We start from the raw sequence: 24,155 nt of genomic DNA, 5'->3' as shown, positions 1-24,155 counted from the left end.
TAGCTAGCTAGTGAATTTTAGCCATGTTGGCAAAGCTGTGACATAAGTCAAAACACCTCAAAACAAGACAACTAGCTGAAACAGCCACCTATGATTCCCCCACAGAGCTACAGCAATGACAAGAAGCTGCCATCTGACCATTCAGAATCATAACACAGCCTTTTGCCTCTTCGATGTGAGTGCATCATTGTTTCGACGTTGTCAACCAACCCGTCTGTCTATACTCCGCTCTGTCTTGCCTATGTTCTTAGTGAAACTAGAGGGCATCCAATGATAAGCAGGTGCTGAGCGTGAGTATCAGTCGACAGAACATCTGCAGCCAGCCCCTCTCTGATGATTAGTGCTTTCCGGGCAGCGGCTGACATTATTTACAAGCGCCCCTCCACCTTACTGTCTGACAGAGGAACCACTCTCCGCACCTGCTCTGCCTCGGGGTTGTCCATTTTGATCATTCTCCACCCCAGTTTCCTATTTACACACTGACATATCTGCATTTCACACCGCCGCTCCGAAGAAGCCCCTCTGTCAGCTTCCCAAGGAGACGCCGTCTGGGGGCCGTGCGGACAGTGGAAGTTTTCTCCGAATTGAATGGTAATCCTCCTGGGTGGTTGAAAGGGCGCCTTCAAAGGCCTGATGTGTTAACCTGGCAGAGCCGGTTAATGGGTCAGAATTGGATTAGCGGTGAGGGGGAGCTCTAGTGAGAATGAATCTGATGCTTGTCTGCAGGCTCCTCATATCACTGCTGCCTGAACTCCATTCTTTTCCTCCCTATGCTCATTCGCGCTCTTTTCTCTAACGCTGCCTTTGAAGTGAGAAATGTCACTTTGGGGTATTTTTTCCACTAGGATTCACTTTAGATGCCCTTGTTGTTTTCAGTTAAATAGTACAGAAAAAGTATTGGGTACTTAGAAATGGGTTGTGTTTGGTCTTACTCCCTTGACCAATGTAGACTAGTCGTAATATCTAGTGTCTTCTAGGGATAGTGTGAGATTATGGAAATACATTTTTAAAACGTATATCTGCTTGCAATATGAAGGAAGCTCGCGGTAGTTTTGCGAGCTGATGCTAACTAGCGTTATATGTTGTATAGCTGCAGTGGAATGTGTTGTTTTACAGGGTTAGCCATAGTTATACAGGGCTTCTGGAGCAAATTAGGGGTAAGTGCCTTGCTCAAGGGCAAATATATATATATATATATATATATATATATATATATATATATATAATCTTTCTCACAGGATGTTGGTTGCACTTTAATTGGGGAGGACAGGCTTGTGGTAATGGCAGGAGCTGAATGAGTGGAATCATATCAAACACATGGTTTCCATTTGCTCCATTCCGGCCATTATTATGAGCCGTCCTCCCCTCAGCAGCCTCCTTGCTGAGATATATATATATATATATATATATCTCAGCAAAAAAAAAAGAAACGTCCCCTTTTCAGGACCCTGTCTTTCAAAGATAATTCGTAAAAATCCAAATAACTTCACAGATCTTAATTGTAAACGGTTTAAACAGTGTTTCCCATGCTTGTTCAATGAACCATAAACAATTAATGAACCATGCACCTGTGGAACGGTCATTAAGACAAACTAACCGTTTATAGACGGTAGGCAATTAAGGTCACAGTTATGAAACTTAGGACACTAAAGCGGCCTTTCTACTGACTCTGAATAACACCAAAAGAAAGATGCCCAGGGTCCCTGCTCATTTGCGTGAACGTGCCTTAGGCATGCTGCAAGGAGGCATTAGGTCTGCAGATGTGGCCAGGGCAATAAATTGCAATGTCCGTACTGTGAGACGCCTAAGACAGCGCTACAGGAGACAGGACGGACAGCTGATCGTCCTCGCTGTGGCAGACCACGTGTAACAACACCTGCACAGGATCGGTACATCCGAACGTCACACCTGCGGGACAGGTACAGGATGGCAACAACAACTGCCCGAGTTACACCAGGAACGCACAATCCCTCCATCAGTGCTCAGACTGTTCGCAATAGGCTGAGAGAGGCTGGACTGAGGGATTGTAGGCCTGTTGTAAAGCAGGTCCTCATCAGACATCACTGGCAACAACATCGCCTATGGGCACAAACCGTCGCTGGACCAGACAGGACTGGCAAAAAGTGCTCTTCACTGATGAGTCGCAGTTTTGTCTCACCAGAGGTGATGGTCGGATTCGCGTTTATCGTCGAAGGAATGAGCGTTACACCGAGGCCTGTACTCTGGAGCAGGATCGATTTGGAGGTGGAGGGTCGTTGCGGTCTGAGGCGGTGTGTCACAGCATCATCGGACTGAGCTTGTTGTCATTGCAGGCAATCTCAATGCTGTGCGTTACAGGGAAGACATCCTCCTCCCTCATGTGGTACCCTTCCTGCAGGCTCATCCTGACATTACCCTCCAGCATGACAATGCCACCAGCCATACTGCTCGTTCTGTGCGTGATTTCCTGCAAGACAGGAATGTCAGTGTTCTGCCATGGCCAGCGAAGAGCCCGGATCTCAATCCCATTGAGTTCGTCTGGGACCTGTTGGATCGGAGGGTGAGGGCCAGAGCCGTTCCCCCCAGAAATGTCCGGGAACTTCCAGGTGCCTTGGTGGAAGAGTGGGGTAACATCTCACAGTAAGAACTGGCAAATCTGGTGCAGTCCATGAGGAGGAGATGTACTGCAGTACTTAATGCATTTGGTGGTCACACCAGATACTGGCTGTTACTTTTGGTTTTGACCCCCCCTTTGTTCACAGACACATTATTCAATTTCTATTCGTCACATGTCTGTGGAAGTTGTTCAGTTTGTTTCAGTTGAATCTTGTTATGTTCATACAAATATTTACACATGTTAATAAGTTTGCTGAAAATAAACGCAGTTGACAGTGAGAGAACGTTTCTTTTTTTGCTGAGTTTATATATGTGTGTGTTGTGTTGTGTTGGGGTGGGGTTAATATTCGGGATGGAAAGACGCTTTTCAGTGTAAACTTTAATGACTAAAACCAGATATAAAGTATGTAGAAAAGATAATGGACCTATATTTTTTCATAATTTAATCTTTGAGAACTAACAATCACCAAAATAAAAGGCCAACATTCAGGGAGAATTGAAAATTTCAAAAGCAATGAATATAGCAGTAAAAGAGCACAGTGGCAAAATGAATAGATTTGCAGGAAATTTGCTTTAAAACTGCAAAAAATGTATCTCAACTACATGGAGATTTTTTTTTTTAATTGCAGGAAATTGGCTTACAAATGTTAATCTTCTCTACACCAGCAAGATGGGGGGCCTCTATTATTTAGTTTTTTAAACTGCTGAGCCGACCGCGCACCTTGCCATGCCCCCAGCCACGCCCACCACCTAAGCCTCTTTTTGATCCAGAAAAAACCTGACATCAGACATGTCTATGAATCCACACAAGACACGGGGCGGCAGGTAGCCTAGTGCGTTGGACTAGTAACCGAAAGGTTGCACGATCGAATCCCCGTGCTGACAAAAGATCTGTCGTACTGCCACTGAACAAGGCCGTTAACCCACTGTTCCTAGGCCGTCATTGAAAATAAGAATTTGTTCTTTACTGACTTGCCTAGTTAATTAAAGGTAAAATAAAAAAATAAATATGAATCCACACAGTGTAACAGGTCATGTACAGTAGCGGTCTTTAGTACAGGGCAGAGGGGCCTGTAGCATGGCCAAGTGCCTTAAGTCAGACACTCAGCCCTCTTATTAGATTAGAGGTCGACCGATTTATGATTTTTCAACGCCGATACTGATTATTGGAGGACCAAAAAAAGCTGATACCGATTAATCGGACAATTGTTATATATGTATTTGTAATAAATTACAATTACAACAATACTGAATAAACGATTAACATTTTTATTTTAACTTAATATAATACATAAATAAAATCAATTTAGTCTCAAATAAATAATGAAACATGCTCAATAATGCAAAAACACAGTGTTGGAGAAGAAAGTAAAAGTGCAATATGTGCCATGTAAAAAAGCTAACGTTTAAGTTCCTTGCTCAGAACATGAGAACATATGAAAGCTGCTGGATCAATATTCCCAGTTCTTCAATATTCCCAGTTAAGAAGTTTTAGGTTGTAGTTATTATAGGAATTATGACGTGTCGACTATATCTCTCTATACCATTTGTATTTCATATACCTTTGACTATTGGATGCTCTTATAGGCAGTTTAGTATTGCCAGCCTAATCTCGGGAGTTGATAGGCTTGAAGTCATAAACAGCGCTGTGAATCAAGCATTGCTAAGAGCTGCTGTTTGAATGAATTCTTACGTGCCTGCTGCTGCCTACCACGGCTCAGTCAGGCTGCTCTATCAAATATCAAATCATAGACTTAATTATAATATAATAAACACACAGAAATACGAGTCTTTGGTTATTAATATGGTCAAACCGGAAACTATCATTTCGAAAACAAAACGTTTATTCTTTCAGTGAAATACGGAACCATTCTGTATTTTATCGAAAGGGTGGCAACCCTAAGTCTAAATATTACTGTTACATTGCACAACCTTCAATGTTATGTCATAATTATGTAAAATTCGGGCAAATTAATTACGGTCTTTGTTAGGAAGAAATGGCTTTTCAACAGTTCGCAACGAGCCAGGCGGCCCAAACTGCTGCATATACCCTGACTCTGTTTGCACTGAACCCAAGAGAAGTGACACAATTTCCCTAGTTAATATTGCCTGCTAACATGAATTTCGTTTAACTACATATGCTGGTTTAAAAAAAATATACTTGTGTATTGATTTTAAGAAAGGCATTGATGTTTATGGTTAGGTACATTACTGCAACGATTGTGCTTTTTTCACAAATGGGCTTTTGTTAAATCATCACCCGTTTGGTGAAGTTGAAGTAGGCTGTGATTCGATGATAAATTAACAGGCACCACATTGATTATATGCAATGCAGAACAAGCTAGATAAACTAGTAATATCATAAACCATGTGTAGTTAACTAGTGTTTATGTGAAGATTGATTTTAAAAAAAATAATATACGTTTAATGCTAGCTAGCAACTTACCATGGCTCCTTACAGCCACAAGGTCCTTTTGATGCTGCGCTCAGGTAACAGGTGGTCAGCCTGCCACGCAGTCTCCTTGTGGATTGCAATGTAATCGGCCATAATTGGCGTCTAAAAAGGCCGATTACCGATTGTTATGAAAACTTGAAAATGTCCCTAATTAAATTGGTTGACCTCTACACTAGATATCCAGACTTGTTTCCGTTTCCAGGAAAAGGTGGTGGGGTACCTAGAATGTTCCTGGGTTCTGCTGTAAACCTGGATTGATGTGATTAACCCATACCTCTCTAACCTTGAGCAGATAGGGGTCTCTAAGTCACCAATGTTATGGGATGCTTGGTGTGAAAACCAAAAGGCACTCACAGCTGACACAAAGCATCTGTCTGTGCCCAGCCTGCCGTTGAGCCCTTGGTCCTCTGAGGAGATAGATCACGAGATGTTTATATTCACACCAGATCACATTTCAAATGGCATTTCCACTAAAGTTGAACAAATATGCCAAGGCTTCCTGTAAATGATTTTTGTATGTGAGCAAAGAGGATGACTGTTTTAAAATGTCTATTTCTGAAGACTGTCATGTCCGGTAGTTGGCTAGTTAGAAAGTCACCAAACATTATGCCCCTTCTCCTTTTTAAATAGAATTACACTTCATTCAGCAAGTATTTTTTGCTGTTTGACTGTCTTAAGGACGGCCAGGTATCCTTCTTTTAAAATGGCTGCATACACGGTCTCGTTGAGAGGACCCAGTTAACGCTGTTATTACAAGGACTACTCTCAACACGATTGCACAGCCTTCAACTCATTCTATCGTCCTAGAGTTATAGGGACTCTCCAGAATGAGGTCGGTAACCTTATCCTTGTAGAAAGAAGAGGGACTCTGTGTCAGATTTCGGTCTTTTTAAATTCGGGTGCCTTGTTTGCGAGATTGACCCAGTTATTGTGTAACTGTCTGCTTAATAAGTTGTGGCTTGCTAGGTGGAAAATCATTATGAAAGTACCTTCCCCATCCAGGATTGCTCCATTAAAACAATCGCTACAATGGCCCGATGATTCATTGTGGTTTAGCTGGATCAGAGGCCGCAGACACTCCAGCCAGTCAAGTCTAGAGTATGAGGTCAAGGTTTCAATGTGCATTATCATTCAGATGGGATGTGTAATTACAGCCCTGGTCTGACTCATCGGGGGAGGGGCCACAAGTGACTGAAGTGTAATGCACTAGGCTACATCTTACGCCCCAAAAAGTTCAAGGAGCTTTTAAACGTGGCTGTCATATAAGTGGCCATAACCCTTCTCTAAGTGAGAGCAAGAAATAAGATCTCAACGTTTTGAGCGTGCCTCCTTATTAACCCCATCTCCCTGCACACTAATCAGAGCTGCCCAGACTTGGAATGATCTCATTATAGCAGCATGGCACAACTCTGCCCACGGCCCTCAATTGCTAAAGCTGGGACAGACATGACACAATGGAGCTAAAGCTGGGACAGACATGACACAATGGTGCTAAAGCTGGGACAGACATGACACAATGGTGCTAAAGCTGGGACAGACATGACACAATGGTGCTAAAGCTGGGACAGACATGACACAATGGAGCTAAAGCTGGGACAGACATGACACAATGGTGCTAAAGCTGGGACAGACATGACACAATGGAGCTAAAGCTGGGACAGACATGACACAATGGAGCGTAGACACGTGTTACACGCTTCAAAACACCCAGTAAAAGCTGTTTATGGTAGACACCTGCACATTATGCCATTTGCTCATGGTTTTTAATCATGGAGCTCAATGTCTGTCAGCGGCACATACAGTGAGCTCCAGGAGTGTTGGGACAGTGACATTATTTTGTTGTTTTGGTTCTGTACTCCGACACATTGGATTTGAATTTATACAATGACTGCGAGGTTAACGTGCAGACTGTCAGCTTTCATTTGAGGGTATTTTCATCCATATCGAGTGAACCATTTAGAGATTACAGCACTTTTTGTACATTTTAAGGGACCGAAAGTATTGGGACAAATTCACTTATGTATATTAAAGTAGTAAAAATGTAAGTATTTGGTCTCATATTCATAGCACACAATGACTACATCAAGTTTGTGACTCTACAGATTTGTTGGAGACATTTGCTGTTTGTTTTGGTTGTGTTTCAGATTATTTTGTGCCTAATATAAATGTATGGTGAATAATGTATTGTGTCATTTTGGAGTCACTTTTATTGTAAATAAGAATGTTTCTAAATACTTACATTAATATGGATGATACAATGATTACTAGGGATGTGCCGATATTTTTTGCCAATACCGATATCCAATATTTTCCTTGCCAAAAAACCCGATACCGATAACCAATATTTTACATTTTAGCGGCCTTTAAGCATTCTAGTATAGTTAACACACACACACACGGATGCAGCGGTCTAAGGCACTGCATCTCAGTGCAAGAGGCGTCACTACAGTCCCTGGTTAGAATCCAGGCTGTATCACATCCAGCCGTGATTGGGAGTCTCATAGGGCGGCGCACAATTGGCCCAGCGTCGTCCGGGTTTGGCCGGGGTAGGCCGTCATTATAAATAAGAATTTGTTCATATGTCCCCATTACCCCAAAAAATTAACAAAGCCTATTTCTTTCACTCACTATGCTGTGTCGTTGTTCATTTATTCAGTCTTTTCATTCTCAACCAGGATTTCATCATACATGTCAAGCAGTGAAGTTTCAGCTCTGTCTGTCCGTGGCCTCTCTTCCTCGGTGCGCACTGTCACTGTTTCCAACTTGTCCAGCTGTGTATGTAACATTTCATGTAAACCCTCTTCTGTGTAGCGCTGTATTTTATACGTATGTACATCGCCATTAAACTAGACATCAGGCCGATGTCGGCATTTTTAGCTAATATCGTCCGATTCCGATATGCTCACTGATATATTTACACTTACATTTTAGTCATTTAGCAGACACTCTTATCCAGAGCGACTTACAGTAGTGAATGCATACACTTCATACATTTAAAAAAAATAATAATAATAATTTTTCTCCGTACTGGTCCCCCATGGGAATCGAACCCACAACCCTGGCGTTGCAAACACCATGCTCTACCAACTGAGCCACACGGGACCATATATTGTGCATCCCTAATGATTAAGGATAATCCGGAATGAATCGTGAGTAATGATGAGCGAGAACGTTAGACGGTGGTATGATATTTGTGCGTCTAACTTTCTCACTCATTACTATTCATGATATGTTCAGGATTATCCATAGTCATGGTAGCATCCACATTATTCTTATTTTCAATACGTGACTCCAAAATGACACAATACATTATTTAGCGTTCATCTCTATTGGCGACAAAATAATTTGAAACTCAACCAAAACAAACCGCAAATGCATCCGACAAATGTGTAGAGTCCCAAGCTTTATGTAGTCATTGTGTGCTATGAATATGGGACCAAATACTTATCTTTTTACTATTTTAATACACAAGTGAATACTTTTGGTCCCCTAAAATGTGGGGACTTTGTACAAAAAGTTATGTCATTTCTCAACAGTTCACCCAATATGGATGAAAATACCCTCAAATGAAAGCTGACAGTCTGCACCTCAGTCATTGTATCATTTCAAATCCAAAGTGCTGGAGTACAGGCCAAAACGACAAAGAATGCATCACTATCCCAATACTTTTGGAGTTCACTGTACCTAATGTTGACAATCAAGGATGACTGGGTCCCCCAAGAATGCATATAAACAGATACACATGTTGTGTGACTAGCCAACATGTTGTGTGTGTGTGTGGACTACATTGTCTCTTTTACTTTGAAAACATGTAATTATTCCCAAATCATTGGCGGTACATAGGGCCTAGGTTACCCTCTTGTTGTGTCTTTACCTATAGGCTTTCAAGGTTAAGGGATGGAGCACATTCATTGTATTACGTTGCTGTTCAGGTGAAAAGAAGAATCAGAGTCTACTCGAGGCAGTGTGATGGTTGGCATGGCCCAAATCGTGGCTTACTCATGATGTAACCCTCCTTTCAAACAGAGTTGTGAAATCATTTTATGAAACAAACTCACAGGGAGGAAAAGGAAGGAAGGGAGCAGCAGTATTTCTCTGCTCCGGGCCGTGGCGGACCTCCATGTCTGTTAAACAGGTTAGTAATATCCCTCTCTCCTCTGTAGCTCTACCCCGGCCTCTCCTCCATTAGTCTACATCAGAAAGTGCAGAGGAGCCAAAGAGCTTTAGAGAGCCATGCAGCCACTCTAAACTGCCCAGTCCGAGCCAACAGTGGTGCAAGCTGGCAGAAGCTGAGTGCTCACTGTTTTGACTCCTCACTAAGCATCAGTGCTGTGGAAGACTTTACTCGACTGGATGACTTCCTCTCAGGCACATTGTATCACACAGTGGAAAAAACACATGTAGGCCTACTTACGCAGGGGTACCAAAAATACAGCAAAAACATGGGGATGAGTTCCTTCTTTTTGGTTCTCAAAATAGTTGGTGTTGACTCCTTATGCAATTACACAAGGCCTCATGGAGGAAAGGGTGATGTAAGATGGATGAAATGTTCTCACACCAAGAATGTCGTCAGCCCATCTGTTTGCATGGTCAGACAGGTTTAGCAGTGAAAGGTTGCTTTACTGACTCTATGTGACTCTTGTCGCTCCCGAGTGGCGCTGCATCTCAGTGCAGTCCCTGGTTCGAATCCAGGTTGTATTACATCCAGCCGTGATTGGGAGTCCCATAGGGCGGCGCACAATTTGCCCAGCGTCGTCTGGGTTTGGCCGCGGTAGACCATCATTGTAAATAAGAATTTGTTCTTATCTGACTTGCCTAGTTAAATAAAGGATAAATATATTTTTCAGTTTGGCAACATTGAATGCCACCTTCCCCCTGGTAGACGTTCTCTACAGTCCAACCAGACATCATGTCACCTGACTGTACAGGTTCTTAGTTTGAGCTCATCAGAACATGTACAGATCTGTCGTCACTTTTCAACACTGGTGTGTTAAGTATGATAATGAGAGGTTTCTTGGACCATCTCTGATAGTTTACATTTGTTTTTTATCTTTTTGTATGTGGAACATTTTGAGTCCTCTGTAATTCCAACATGCGTGGTCATTTTACAGTGACTGTGTGCCAGATGTCAGCTCCACTGTCCATCAGTGTGTAATAGTAGTCCTGGGGATCCTATTCAGCTGTATTTACTTTGTGGCCGTAATGTACATCACAGCAGGGTTTCTCCCACCTTCCTCTCCATTCCCTAGTTGTTGCAGGGCTCTACGCTGACCTTTTTTATAAAGAGCACGTGTGAGAAATGTAGGCACACGCAAATCAATTTAGGAGCACAATGACAAATATTTGAGATATTAAACCTAGAACTCTTAATTTATCAGCAAAATATTTAAGTGCATATGTGAGTGAAATGATCACACTGTAGAACCCTGTGTTGAGAAGACTTCTCCACTTCTAGAGTGTGGGAGATGAAGCATGTCTTTGAATGCTCCTATGATTTTGAGCCTAGTGAAAATATTTATTCTTAAAAGCCTGCTCTCTGTTTTCCTTATGATCTGAAGTGACAGGTGAGATGATGAGATCTTGGTGGTGTTTTTTCCACATCTAATTTTAAAGATTTTCCTGGCAGCCTCTTCCCTGATCACTCAGCTCCTACCTAGACTCTTAATATCAGCATTTATTTGCCCAGCTGAAGTCTTATCAGATTAGCATATTTACATAAGTGGATTTCCTAAAATGTAAAAATGGCCTTAGATGGATATTTATATTTTCTACCAGTCCATTGGCCCAACCACATTTCCACACTTGTGCTCTGAAGAGTTGGGTTTGATGAAATTCTACTCTGCACTCCCCCACTAACCCCCACCCTGCCCAACTAGGCTACATTCAGGTCTACAGTTAAGTGGTGTGGCAAGGTCTTTAAAAAACAACCCACTTTTGTCCGGAGCAGAGCTAAGTGCACACATAGAGAGGAGAGTCCTGCCCAGCGGCAAACCTACTGAACTGTCCCACTAAGCAGGGCTTTCTGGAGCGTGTGGCACGCTCATGTTAGCACAGCCAGCCCAGGCAGACATACCATGACACACAACACATAGGCCATATAAATGACCTACCCTCATTTAATGTCTACAACTACCCTATAGAATGTCCATGAGGACTTTATTGTACTGTCTCGATTCTCTTTGAACTCTTTTATGTGTGTGTGAGTCATGTTGTCCTGTCACTGTTTCTCTGTGGAGAGGCAATGGAAGCCCCAGCCCCGATAAGACTCACATTCTCTTGGAAGACAGGCCTGGATTTGAGAACCCACCAGCGCCTAATGGGCTGGCTGGAAGCAGAGGGATATTCGCCCTCAAGAGTGGGGAAACCAGGAGATGGATCAGGCTGCAGGAGGAAGCGGATTGGTGATTACAGATTAGGACCTGGTCCACCTCCAACACTTGTTAATCCAAACTCTCTCCCTCTCCCTCTCCTTCCTTCCATCTTTCTTCTCTCTTTTTTTAAGGCGCAGTGAAAGGAGGAGTGGTTGTGGGAAAAGGAAGCCTTTTGTTTACAGAAGAACAATGCTGCGAATGAGAGCGCTCAGTCCTGGAGTCAAAACAGGGCTAGAGACAGGCAGGCAGGCTGGCAGGCTGGCAGGCAGGGGATAGGGGGGGAGGGGGGCTTTCCAGGGAGATGTCAGACTGTCTGGTGGATTGGGTCAGGGCACTGGACTAGGGGAACCAGGTGGAGAGGAAGGGTGGTGCAGGGGTTAGCAGCAGCAGCACTATTGTTTTGGGTCACACAATTATGATTTCACACTGAAAGAGGTTGATTTTGACATGTCCCTCTTTTTCTTTTGTTAAATTCCAGACCTGATTTTGACTTTGGACATGCTGGTAATGGTGGGTTTTTATAAGGCAGTTCTCTTTTCCCACACCCCCACTTCCTCCTCCTCCACAGGCACTCCAGTGTGATGGTTAACCACAGAGCTGTACACCAGGGCAGCACTGTGAATCCCCCTTTTTCCCCACAGCATCCATTTCCCATGTTCCATCCCACTGGGTTATAATTCGAGTGGTAGAGTTTGAGTGTGTGTTTGAGAGAGAGAGCGGGAGATGTGTGGGATCCAGCTGAAGTGCCTCCATTTTGTTTTGGCTAGTGATTGTTTGCTCATTCAGTGTGTCATGTGACCTCTCCCTCCCCAGGTGGCCTGAGTGGCGGGGTGCATTGAGTCCCTGGACACTGCGTCTCTTTGTGTCCAGCCCTGGGAGAGACTCACCCACTTCTCTTTCTCCATAGGTGGAACTTTAACTTTACCCCCAAGCTCTCTGCCTGCCTCTAACCTATCTGTTCATTGATTTTGACCGAGAAGGCCAGGAGGTTGTGGTGTTTGCCTAGTTTGGGCTGTGATTTGGAAACCTATGATGTGACTAATAACCCACTGACTGACTGTCAGACACAAGGAGGATACACAACTCCTCTGCTTCCTATGCTGGAATGCCGGGTTATGTTCCAGTTTAGTCATTAGATATGTTCCACTTGTTTGTTCCTGTCGGTGCCAATGACTCAGGGCTTGTAGGAGGACATTAAGTGATACCACATCTTTAACAGGATATTAAGAGATGAGGCTTCATGGGTCATAAGAGGGAAGTGTGTGTGGGTGGGTTTCTGAATGTGTGTCCAGCTGCAGCTTCAAATTCCTCTCCAGCTGTTTGGTTGTGGGCCATTTAGATAAGAATGTGGAGTAAATGTAGAATGTGTTAGCCTAAAAGGCTTTTGTCATTTATCAGAGTTGCATGTGATCCCAGTTCCCTATGAAGGCTGTGTGGACAGCCTGGTGATGGAGGGAAGGGCGCGCGGCGTGGTTATCATTAGCATTCAAGCTGTGATATACAGCAGCTACACTCATCATTACTCACTTTATCACCCCCACAGATACCTTAGTTGACTGATGTTGCAGCGCCGCGCCTGGTACAAGGCTGACACCATTGAATAACTAACTGTACACTACAAGTCTACTCTGTCCACCCTGTCATATCCACACTCAACTGCTATACAACAATTAGGAATGCCTCTGAGCCCGCCTGTATTATAGTGTGTGTTTGTTTGTGTGTGGTATTCTTCTCCATTACTGTATTCATAGTTTTAAATGTCAACACTCATTACCCTACTCCTCTCCCGTTGTGAGCAGCTCAATTGTGCTGTCCTTCCTCCCTGTCAGTCACACTGCAGTTGTTGGGTCTTTGAGCTGCCGGCAGCGCGACCAGAATGAGAAACAGACACACAGAGAGACCCTTCTCTCAGCCTTGACTCGATACCGCCGTCGCTATGGTGACTGAGGATTTAAGATGCGCCGAGATGCAGAGGGTTACGTGATGTTTTTCCGGAGTGTTTAGTAGGGGCAGACAGGGTGAGAAATGTTTGGAAAATTAGTTTTGCACCAGGGGTGGGTTTTGGACAAGGCTGATATTTTTCCTTCCGCATGGTCATGGCTAGAAGGGAAACTGCTTTTGCCAAATGAACGTCAAAAGTAGAAACGTTTTTCTAACCTTAACCTAATTTTCCTAACCTGCTATGTTAATACTCCTAACCTGCTGCGTAAGTTCTCCTAACCTTCTGTGTAAGTTCTCCTAATCTGTTACGAAAAATATGGCAAAAGCTGTATCCCATCTAGTCAAAACCCTTCCACATGGGTAATAAGGTGGAATTGGGTAGAATGGTCACTTTTTTTGTACCATTTTTGACTCTCCAGCTAGCTCCCTCCCAATCAAACCATTCACCCTTATTCACTTTGGCAAGTACATTACTCGGTTGTGCAAAAAATCGCAACTCCTTGAGAACAGCATTTTGTTAAACGTGGACATGGGAAATAAATTATGTGATTCTAACTAACCAAAATAATGTTTTTTTACATTTCTACATTTTTTTTCCCAGGATTGTGAGTGTAGCGCTTTTTGTGTCTGTGCAAGTGCCCATGATGTTGCATTCTCTATATGTATGCGTGTGTCAAATCAAATTTAATTGGTCACATACACATATTTAGCAGATGTAATTGCTGGTGTAGCGAAATGCTTGAAGTGTGTGTGTGTGTGTGTGTGTGTGTGTGTGTGTGTGTGTGTGTGTGTGTGTGGCCATGTTTATGTGCCTGGATGGAGAGAGCTATATATTTGTCAGTGTGTGAGTATGAGAAAGTGCGCCCGGCGTGACCAATAAAAATAGATTTACGATGCCGCCCTGTAGGTGCAAGCTGGCCGGTTTCCTTTTCTTAGGGAAGGCTCCTGTCATCAGGACAGACTTCCTATAAACCCATACATTTAAAGAATTCTGTGTGCTGGCAGGAAATGGGGACAATCATTTAACTTTGTCATTAAACAAAGCTATCGTTATAGAAAGTAGATTCAATGGGGGTGTTTCGTAGGTTGGATCATATGGCTAATATATTTCTGTCAGCGATATGGTGTTTGCCATGTTTCTTCAGTGGCTTATGGACCGTTTAATGCAATATTCTGTGTTGGTGAGATGGGATGTCCAACCATTCTGTTTCTCCAGGATGGTTCTCTGACTGTCCCCCCACAGTTCTCTTCCTTGCTCAACATTCAGATCCTTCTCTATTTAGAGAAGTCGTTTCTATTTAGAAACGACCTGTAACTACACTACGTCACCAAAAGTATGTGGACACCACAAATTAGTGGATTCTGCTGTTTCAGCCACACCGTTGCTGACAGGTGTACAAAATCAAGCACACAGCCATGCAGTCTCCATAGACAAACATTGGCAGTAGAATGGCCCGTACTGAAGAGCTCAGTGACTTTCAGTTCATCAAATTTCTGCCCTTCTAGAGCTCAACTGTAAGGGTTGTTATTGTGAAGTGGAAACGTCTAGGAGCAACAACGGCTCAGCCGCGAAGTGGTAGGCCACACAAGCTCACAGAACGGGACCGCCGAGTGCTGAAGCGCGGCGCATGTAAAAATCGTCCTTAGTTGCAACACTCACTACATAGTTCCAAACTGCCTCTGGAAGCAACGTCAGCACAAGAACTGTTCATCTGGAGCTTCATGAAATGGGTTTCCATGGCTGTGCAGCCGCACACAAGCCTAAGATGACTATGCACAATGCCAAGTGCCGGCTGGAGCGGTAAAAAGCTTCCCGCCTTTGGACTCTGTAGTAGAGGTCGACCGATTATGATTTTTCAATACCGATTATTGGAGGACCCAAAAGATGCCGATTCTTTTTTTAATTTTTATGTGTTATATTTTAACTTAATATAATACATCAATAAAATCAATTTAGCCTCAAATAAATAATGAAACATGTTCAATTTGGTTTAAATAATGCAAAAACAAAGTGTTGGAGAAGAAAGTAAAAGTGCAATATGTGCCATGTAAGAAAGCTAATGTTTAAGTGCTTTGCTCAGAACATGGGAACATATGAAAGCTGGTGGTTCCTTTTAACATGAGACTTCAATATTCCCAGGTAAGAAGTTTTAGGTTGTAGTTATTATAGGAATTATACGATTTGTACGATCTGTACGATTTGTATTTCATATACCTTTGACTATTGGATGTTCTTATAGGCACTTTAGTATTGCCAGTGTAACAGAATAGATTTCGTCCCTCTCCTCGCTCCTACCTGGGCTCGAACCAGGAACACATCAACAACAGCCACCCTCGAAGCAGTGTTACCCATGCAGAGCAAGGGAAACAACTACTCCAAGTCTCAGAGCGAGTGACGTTTGAAACACTATTAGCGCACACCCCGCTAACTAGCTAGCCATTTCACATCGGTTACACCAGCCTAATCTTGGGAGTTGATAGGCTTGAAGGGGTGGGTATAATTTGTGGAACGTTCCAACAGGAATCTGTTCCAAAAAACATAAAGTAAAAGGTTGCCAACCAACAACGCATACAAAGTAGCAACGCATACAAACCTAGCTAACAAGCTGCCGAATAGGCATCACCTCACCACGTAGCTTATTCTTAGTGTTTGTCCATAGGCAACCAGAGTGAGGACAGACATTTTTCGGAATAAACGTGATGAGTGAAAAACGCAATGAAATAGACCACCCTACCCGGTATCTTATTCTGCCGCTATACAACTTTGTATGCGTTGTTTTTTGGCAACCTTGTTATTTACTAAGTTTTTAGAACAGCCTGTTGGAACGTTCCACAAATTATACCCACCCGGCTTGAAGTCATAAACAGCGCAATGCTTGAAGCACAGCGAAGAGCTGCTGGCAAAACGCACGAAAGTGCTCTTTGAATGAATGCTTACGAGCCTGCTGGTGCCTACCACCGCTCAGTCAGACTGCTCTATCAAATCATAGACTTAATTATAATATAATAAACACACAGAAATACGAGCCTTAGGTCATTAATATGGTTGAATCCGGAAACTATCATCTCGAGAAAAAAAAAGTATTTTCTTTCAGTGAAATACGGAACCGTTCCGTATTTTATCTAACGGGTGGCATCCCTAAGTCTAAATATTCCTGTTACATTGCACAACCTTCAATGTTATGTCATAATTATGTAAAATTCTGGCAAATTAGTTCGCAGCGAGCCAGGCGGCCCAAACTGTTGCATATACTCTGACTCTGCGTGCAATGAACGCAAGAGAAGTGACACAATTTCATGTTAGCAGGCAACATTAAGTAAATATGCAGGTTTAAAAATATATACTTGTGTATTGATTTTAAAGAAAGGCATTGATGTTTATGGTTAGGTACATTGGTGCAACGACTGTGCTTTTTTGCAAATGCGCTTGTTAAATCATCACCCGTTTGTCGAAGTAGGCTGTGATTCAATGAGAAATTAACAGGCACTGCATCGATTATATGCAACGCAGGACACGTTAGATAAACTAGTAATATCATCAACAATGTGTAGCTAACTAGTGATTATGTTAAGATTGATAGTTTTTTACAAGATAAGTTTAATGCTAGCTAGCAACTTACCTTGGCTTCTTGCTGCCCTCCCATAACAGGTAGTCAGCCTGCCATGCAGGCTCCTCGTGGAGTGCAATGTAAGGCAGGTGGTTAGAACATTGGACTAGTAACCGGAAGGTTGCAAAAACGAATCCCCCCTGAACAAGGCAGTTAACCCCCGTTCCTAGGCCGTCATTGAAAATAAGAATGTGTTCTTAATCTGACTTGCCTGGTTAAATAAAGGTGAGAGAAAAACATTTTTTATCAGCAAATCGGTGGCCAAAAATACCGATTACCGATTGTTACGAAAACTTAATCGGCCCTAATTAATCGGCCTTTCCGATTAATCGGTCGACCTCTACTCTGGAGCGGTGGAAATGCGTTCTCTGGAGTGATGAATCACGTTTCACCATCTGGGAGTCCAACGAATGAATCTGGGTTTGGTGGATGCCAGGAGAAAGTTACCAGCCACAATGCATAGCACCAACTGTAAAATTTGGTGGAGGAGGAATAATGGTTTGGGGCTGTTTTTCATGGTTCGTGCTAGGCCCCTTAGTTCCAGTGAAGGGAAATCGTATTGCTACACCATACCATGGCATTCTAGACGATTCTATGCTTCCAACTTTGTGGCAACAGTTTGGGGAAGGCCCTTTACTGTTTCAGCATGACAATGCCCCTGTGCATAAAGCGAGGTCCATACAGAAATGGTTTGTCAAGATCGGTGTGGAAGAACTTGACTGGCCTGCTCAGAACCCTGACCTCAACCCCATCGAACACTTTTGGGATGAATTGGAACGCCGACTGCGAACCAGGCCTAATCGCCCAACATTAGTGTCCGACCTCACTAATGCTCTTGTGGCTGAATGGAAGCAAGACCCCGCAGCCATGTTCCAACAACTAGTGGAAACCCTTCCCAGAAGAGTGGAAGCTGTTAGAGCAGCAAAGGTGGGACCAACTCCATATTAATGTCCATGATTTTGGAATGATATGTTCGATGAACACGTGTCCACATACTCTCGGTCATGTAGTGTATGTAACACCATGAGAAGTATTAAACAACCATCATCGGGGAAACATTTAAGAGCGTGGCTGTTTGACATTCAGATTTACACACAAGAGGCAAGTGCTCAGCTACCATGGGAAAGAGCCCTTGAGAAATCACTAACTAACCAAAATGAGGCCACAAGGAGTGACAGTGAGATACAAACCAAGGGTCCCATAACCCTTTGTGTTCATGTAAGATTCAATAACTCACTGAACCCTCTCCCTGTAAAAGTATAAAGCAGAGCCGAATGATTCAGTCCTCCGTCCCATAAGGGGTGACACCCCTGAAGAGAGGACCGGGACACCCTGTACCGTCTAGCAGGTCCATCTCTGGGCTCCAACTGCAGCTGGTCTGTCCATCCGTCCAAGGGGGAAGCCTGCTGAGCCGCTGGCATAGAGCCCGATCCGACCACGGCGTTCCCTTTCCTGCGGTCAACCAGCGCTCACATTATCTGGAGCCCGCCATGTTTAGCAACGGTAGGTTCATTTAGCTGCCCTTCTCCAGGGAAACCCATCAGACCGTCAGGGCCGGACTCACAGAAATATGTGTACATCATTATAGTTTACATCCGGTCTTCACTCTCTGGTTTACTACGTGATCAGTCAGACTATCTGCTCAATACCTGCATACATTGACCTGCCTATCCTACCACTTATATTGGTGGTTAGGCTATATATTGACTGAAAGAGAGGCAGTTGGCCCATGGTGTCTGAGTTTACGCTTGTCTGTATGTAATGTAGGTCCCTAGAAAACCTGTTTTATTTTTTTTTACTGATTCCGTATTCTCAGTTTAGTTTTTCAAGTTTTCTGTTTTCACCTGTTTTTTTTTTCTTCAGGTTTTCACTCTCAAAATCAACCTTTTTTTTTTAAATTGAACATCCAATTTAACAATGCTTAAACCACATCAGGAGACCACTTGAGGTCTGTGACATTTTTATAAATGTAGATTTTTTGGGTGTAGCGCATAGCAAGAGGCTATTATTTAGTGTTATTTCTGGAGTGTATGCGATGGTAGAATTTGCTAAACAAATTTTTACATTTTATTTATTTCACCTTTATTTAACCAGGTAGGCCAGTTGAGAACAAGTTCTCATTTACAACTGCGACTTGGCCAAGATAAAGCAAAGCAGTGCGACACAAACAACAACACAGAGTTACACATGGAATAAATACCCACTACATTGATGCAAATAATCCATTTAAGCATAGGTTACTTTGCAGTTAACATTTAATTGAGAAGGTTTTTTGGAAAGCCTTTCCATCTACCAGAAGACTTTTCATTAGCATCTTCGCTAACGACTACACAAAGTGGTAGACGCGCTCACTGCGCATACACAGATGGGGAATTCTCGTTAACTCATCAGAAAGTTGCAGGAAATACATATCACTGATGTATTCTGTTCATGTCTTATGTATGATAAGCTTGCTCAAATTAATAAATGTTCAATACATTTGGTTGATTCCCTACTAAGTTCAATAAAACAATTTATATGGTTGAATTCTGTTTTAATGTCTGGATACTGTGATTCCATTCCCGTTCTCCTCGTGGCAGATTTTATAGGGCCCTAGTAATGAGAACTCCTCATGTTCTGATGGTTGGCTTACATTGGATGATGATTGCTGCCCGGTGCTCTATTCATGTGCTGCAGTCTATCTCATCATTGGCTTCTCTGCTGCCATTGTCTGGTTATCTCTGTAATTTCAGTGGTTTTGTCTTGGGTCCGCTGTGCTCGGCTGTAATTCGGCCTGTTCTATATTTTACATGTATAAGTGTAGTGTTGTTTTCCTGCTGTATTGATGGCTAGGTTTAATGTATGCTTACAGAAGGCCCGTTGGTTTTCATGTCCCGGTCAGAGGGACATTACTGCAAGTTCTGGTGTTCCGTGACGTGTCATTTCTCTACCACAGTCAGACAGGCCTATTGTGTCACCGGCCTCCTCTCTCTTCCCTCTTCCTCTCTCCCAGTTTACATTTGGCTATATGAGACTCACCATTGCCCTTTCTCACTGGGACTCCCTGTAACGTTTTAACTGTTCATGTCCATCTCTTGTAGCTTTGCTCCGCTGCAGCTGTGAAAATACAGAAAATTACCAGCTTTGAGAGTCCATTTCTTTTGATTAAATCATCTACTTTTGAGAAACACACTATGTAGCTAGTTTTCAGGACCCAGCGTATGTCGTTCTGCCCGTATTTGGTTGTAAAAGAAACAAGACCTGAATAGTGCTATCACAGAGTGTTGTTACCTGATTCTTACAACTCCTCACCCCCTCACAGCACCCCACACCCCGACATTCTCTCTCTCTCACACCTCTCTGCCTGTAAATAATTAATTAGATCACTGGAGCTAGAGCGGGTGTGCAGAGCGAGGTGTTGTGGACCCTTTCAGGGGCCTGTGGTGTGTGTGATGACTGGCATACAGTGTCTGTGTGAGACTGACTGAAAGAGATGCATACCAGATGTTTGAGTAATGAGGTGGGTTTCACTGGAACGGAACACATTCCAGGGATGTTTGCTGGAAGAAATTCTTCCTCGTCTGTCGAGCATGTTCTCCCTTCCCATCCCCCAAGAGGGTTTAGATTCGGTTAAGACCTATTTTTCTCCCTCCTCTCCATCTTAATGGTGTAATTTTCATTAAACCCAGAAACCCTTTGTGTGTGCTGAGTGTATCAGTAAACACCATGTGTAGATGTTTGTGTTTCACACTGCGGTCTGTGATTTGTGTGTTTAATTCAGTCCATGGCACTTTTAAATGGTGTTCTGTTCCCTCTCATACGTTGTTTCAGCTCAGACCTAAATTGATTTAGGAGTCAGGTTATGTTTCACATGCAGTGTAAGCACTGTGGTTCTCCCTGTGTTTAGCTGTGGGTGGGTGGGGAGGGGCAGATGAATAGCGGTGGTTGTAGATTCAATGGCTTAGGCTGCTGTCTGCCCCTATGTGCCTGCCTTTGTTTATTTGTGTTAGCAAAGTAAAGTCTGGACACACCTACATGTGAGCGGGTCTCTGTAGAGAAAAGACACACAAACGGCCTCGGGGCCCGCCAGACATGAGACAGATTTCATCTCTCAAAGATCTGAAATCGACTCACATGGCAACTATGGACAGCTGTCGCACCGCAGCTGGCGTCTATGGGGGTGGTATTGAATGGCGGTGGTAGTGAGCATAGTGGGTGGATTTTGATCAGTGGGATGTGACCGGGATGGCCCAAAAAATACATAGACCAAATACACAAAGGTAATTGAAGTACAATAGAAAGGCCATTCTTGCCTGTGTCTGTACTGAAGCGGACCAGAGGGACTGGGCTTGGGCCGGGTCTGAGTAAGTGACTGAGTGTGTGTCGGTGGCTCCAGACACCCAGTTGGCCGTTCATCCAGGCCCAGTGGAGGGTGTTTAAGTGGCTTTGCCTCATTGCCTCAGCAGCCCCTCCATGATTCTCACTGGGGATCTGTCCAATCTACTGCTCTGCTGCTGCAGGCTGGCTGCTGTGGGGAAGAATATGCCCCTCCCTTTTAATAGTTCATATTGAATTCATGTGCGTATGCCCTATGATTCAGCATGTCGCCAACAAGTGCCCATATGCACTATCGTCAAGTTACTTTCTTGGTTGAGTTGCTGTTAATCAACTACTATAGCTATAAAGCATGTTGATGTGGGTCTATTTTCTGGAGCGGAACAGGAGAGTTCCTCATGTCATTGAGTCATCACCTGGTTGTCAACTTATGATCAGTACACACACTCAAATGTAGAGATATAGGCTCTGGCACAATCCAGTCTGGCTAAAGATATATGTTCATGTGTTTTCTCTATCACCTGAAAGTCACATTACTTGTCTTACATTACACATTATAGAAGAAATGCTCTTGCTGCTTATGTAATGTAGCCAAGGCTATCCATATCCAAGATGGAGCGCTTTTCGATTCAGTTCCCTGAGCAACAGTGTATCACTTCAGCCCTGCACAAACCTCTCCCTTGGCAGTGATGTAACCACACGATCACAACAGCCTGTCAGTGTGTAATATGTGTCTATCTGCAACGATTAAAAATAACACCTCATTCTCCTCTTCTCTTTCAGTCCTCTGCGCCAAAAACCTGGTGAAGAAAGATTTCTTTCGTAAGTAACCCAGTGAAAGCTGTGTTTCTGATCCTCGACTCCATGTTAAATGGCATTATAGTTTCATAGTCAGGGGGCTTGAGGGCTTTGATGTCTGCAGTGTGAGATATAAGTATCCCCCGTGAGAAATGTGAAATGTGGGTCAGTTTGAGCTGAAAAGAGGGCCTGCTGCCAGCTACTAGAGTTCCCTACCAGCAGAACGCCATGCTAACACACTTATTAATCAGCCACAACACTACACCAGCAAAGAGGAAAGGGTTAGTACCCTGTAATGTTACTACTGATATGTTTGTGGGGAGAAAGATGAGCTCACCACGTCACAATGATGTAGCTTATTATCAATATTAGCCAATAAAACTAGGACTATTTTATTCCCTTTGTTTCATTGACATTTCATGCATTGAGTCAGACAGGTCTGAAACATCTCTTAACTTCTTGCGGATCATTGGGACGCTAGCGTCCCATCTGGCCAACATCCGGTGAAATTGCAGAGCGTGAAATTCATAAATATTATATAAATATAAATATTTAAGTGCAATGCATCAAAATAAAGCTTAACTTGTTGTTAATCCACCTGCCGTGTCAGATTTCAAAAAGGCTTTACGGCGAAAGCAAACCATGCGATTATCTGAGGACAGCGCCCAGCACACAAATGCATAACAAATCATTTTCAACCAGGGAGTTGCTAAACAAAAGTGAGAAATAGCGATATAATATATGCCTTACATTTGAAGATCTTCTTCTGTTGGCATTCCAAAAGGTCTGTTAGATTTCAAATGGTCCTTTTGTTCAATAAAGTCCTTCTTTATATCCATAAAAACTCAGTTTAGCTGGCGCTCTTCAGTCAATAATCCACTTAGTTTCCCTCCTTCAAAATGCATACAAAATGAATCCCAAACATTACCAATAAACTTATCCAAACAAGTCAATCAACGTTTATAATCAAACCTTAGGTACCGTAATACGCAAATAAACGATAAAATTTAAGACGGAGAATCGTTATTGTCTTTACCGGAGATAAACAAAAAGAACGCGCTCTCTCGGCCATGCGCTTGGAAACACCACAGCCAAAATGGGAGCCACTTAAAAAAACTACAACTTCTCCCACATTTTTCCAAAAACCAGCCTGAAACTGTTTCTAAAGACTGATGACATCTAGTGGAAGCCCTAGGAACTGCAACCGGGGACGATTTCACCCTATTATAAAAGTGCCAGCCATTGAAATCAGTGGTATGCTGAATTTTTTGTTGTTGTTGATGGTTTGTCCTCGGGGTTTCGCCTGCCATTTCAGTTCTGTTATACTCACAGACATTATTTTGACAGTTTTAGAAACTTTAGCATGTGTTCTATCCAAATCTACCAATTATATGCATATCCTAGCTTCTGGGCCTGAGTAGCAGGCAGTTTACTTTGGGCACGCTTTTCATCCGGACGTCCCAAAGAAGTAAAGGATCGGACCCTTTTTTTCAATTTTCGCCTGAAATGACATACCCAAATCTAACTGCCTGTAGCTCAGGACCTGAAGCAAGGATATGCATATTCTTAATACCATTTCAAAGGAAACACTTTGAAGTTTGTGTAAATGTGATGTTAATGTAGGAGAATATAACACACTTAATCTGGTAAAAGATAATTCCATCATCAGAGAAAGGTCACAATGTATTATTCGCAATTTCGATTCTGGCCACTAGATGACAGCAGTGTTTGTGTACATTTTTAGACTGATGCAATGAACCATTGCATGTCTGTTCAAAATGTTGTATTAAGTCTGCCCAAATGTGCCTAATTGGGGCAATTCTGTAGAGGTTAAGTATGGGATATCAATAAAACGTTTATACCGTAATGTAATGCTAGTCCATTTCAGAGTGAAACAGCACAGCATTTCAGTGTATGCTAGGTGTCCATAGTGGCCCCAGTGTTTGGGTGTGCTTGGGTCAGGCTGTCATGGAGAGTGAGTGTGTTAAGGTCCCTCACTCAGGTGGTTTCTCTGGTGCCCATTCCTCCCATTCCAGCACTCAGGGGCTGAGTAAACACTCACTCAGTCAGGGC

The 24,155-nt window shown here is 43.1% G+C and overlaps 1 protein-coding gene across 1 annotated transcript in view; it reads left to right on the top strand.

The window, feature by feature from the left end:
• LOC106607065 (E3 ubiquitin-protein ligase SMURF2) overlaps positions 1-24,155 on the top strand; it is a 60,052-nt gene that overhangs the window by 8,128 nt on the left and 27,769 nt on the right. The window contains exon 2 of the mRNA XM_045720310.1: positions 22,068-22,106. Coding sequence (XP_045576266.1) covers positions 22,068-22,106 — 39 coding nt within the window. The remainder of the gene's footprint in view (positions 1-22,067; positions 22,107-24,155) is intronic.

This window comes from Salmo salar, chromosome ssa06 (genome assembly GCF_905237065.1).
Source record: "Salmo salar chromosome ssa06, Ssal_v3.1, whole genome shotgun sequence".
Classification (NCBI taxonomy): domain Eukaryota; kingdom Metazoa; phylum Chordata; class Actinopteri; order Salmoniformes; family Salmonidae; genus Salmo; species Salmo salar.
This window is presented reverse-complemented; position numbering and strand designations above follow the sequence as displayed.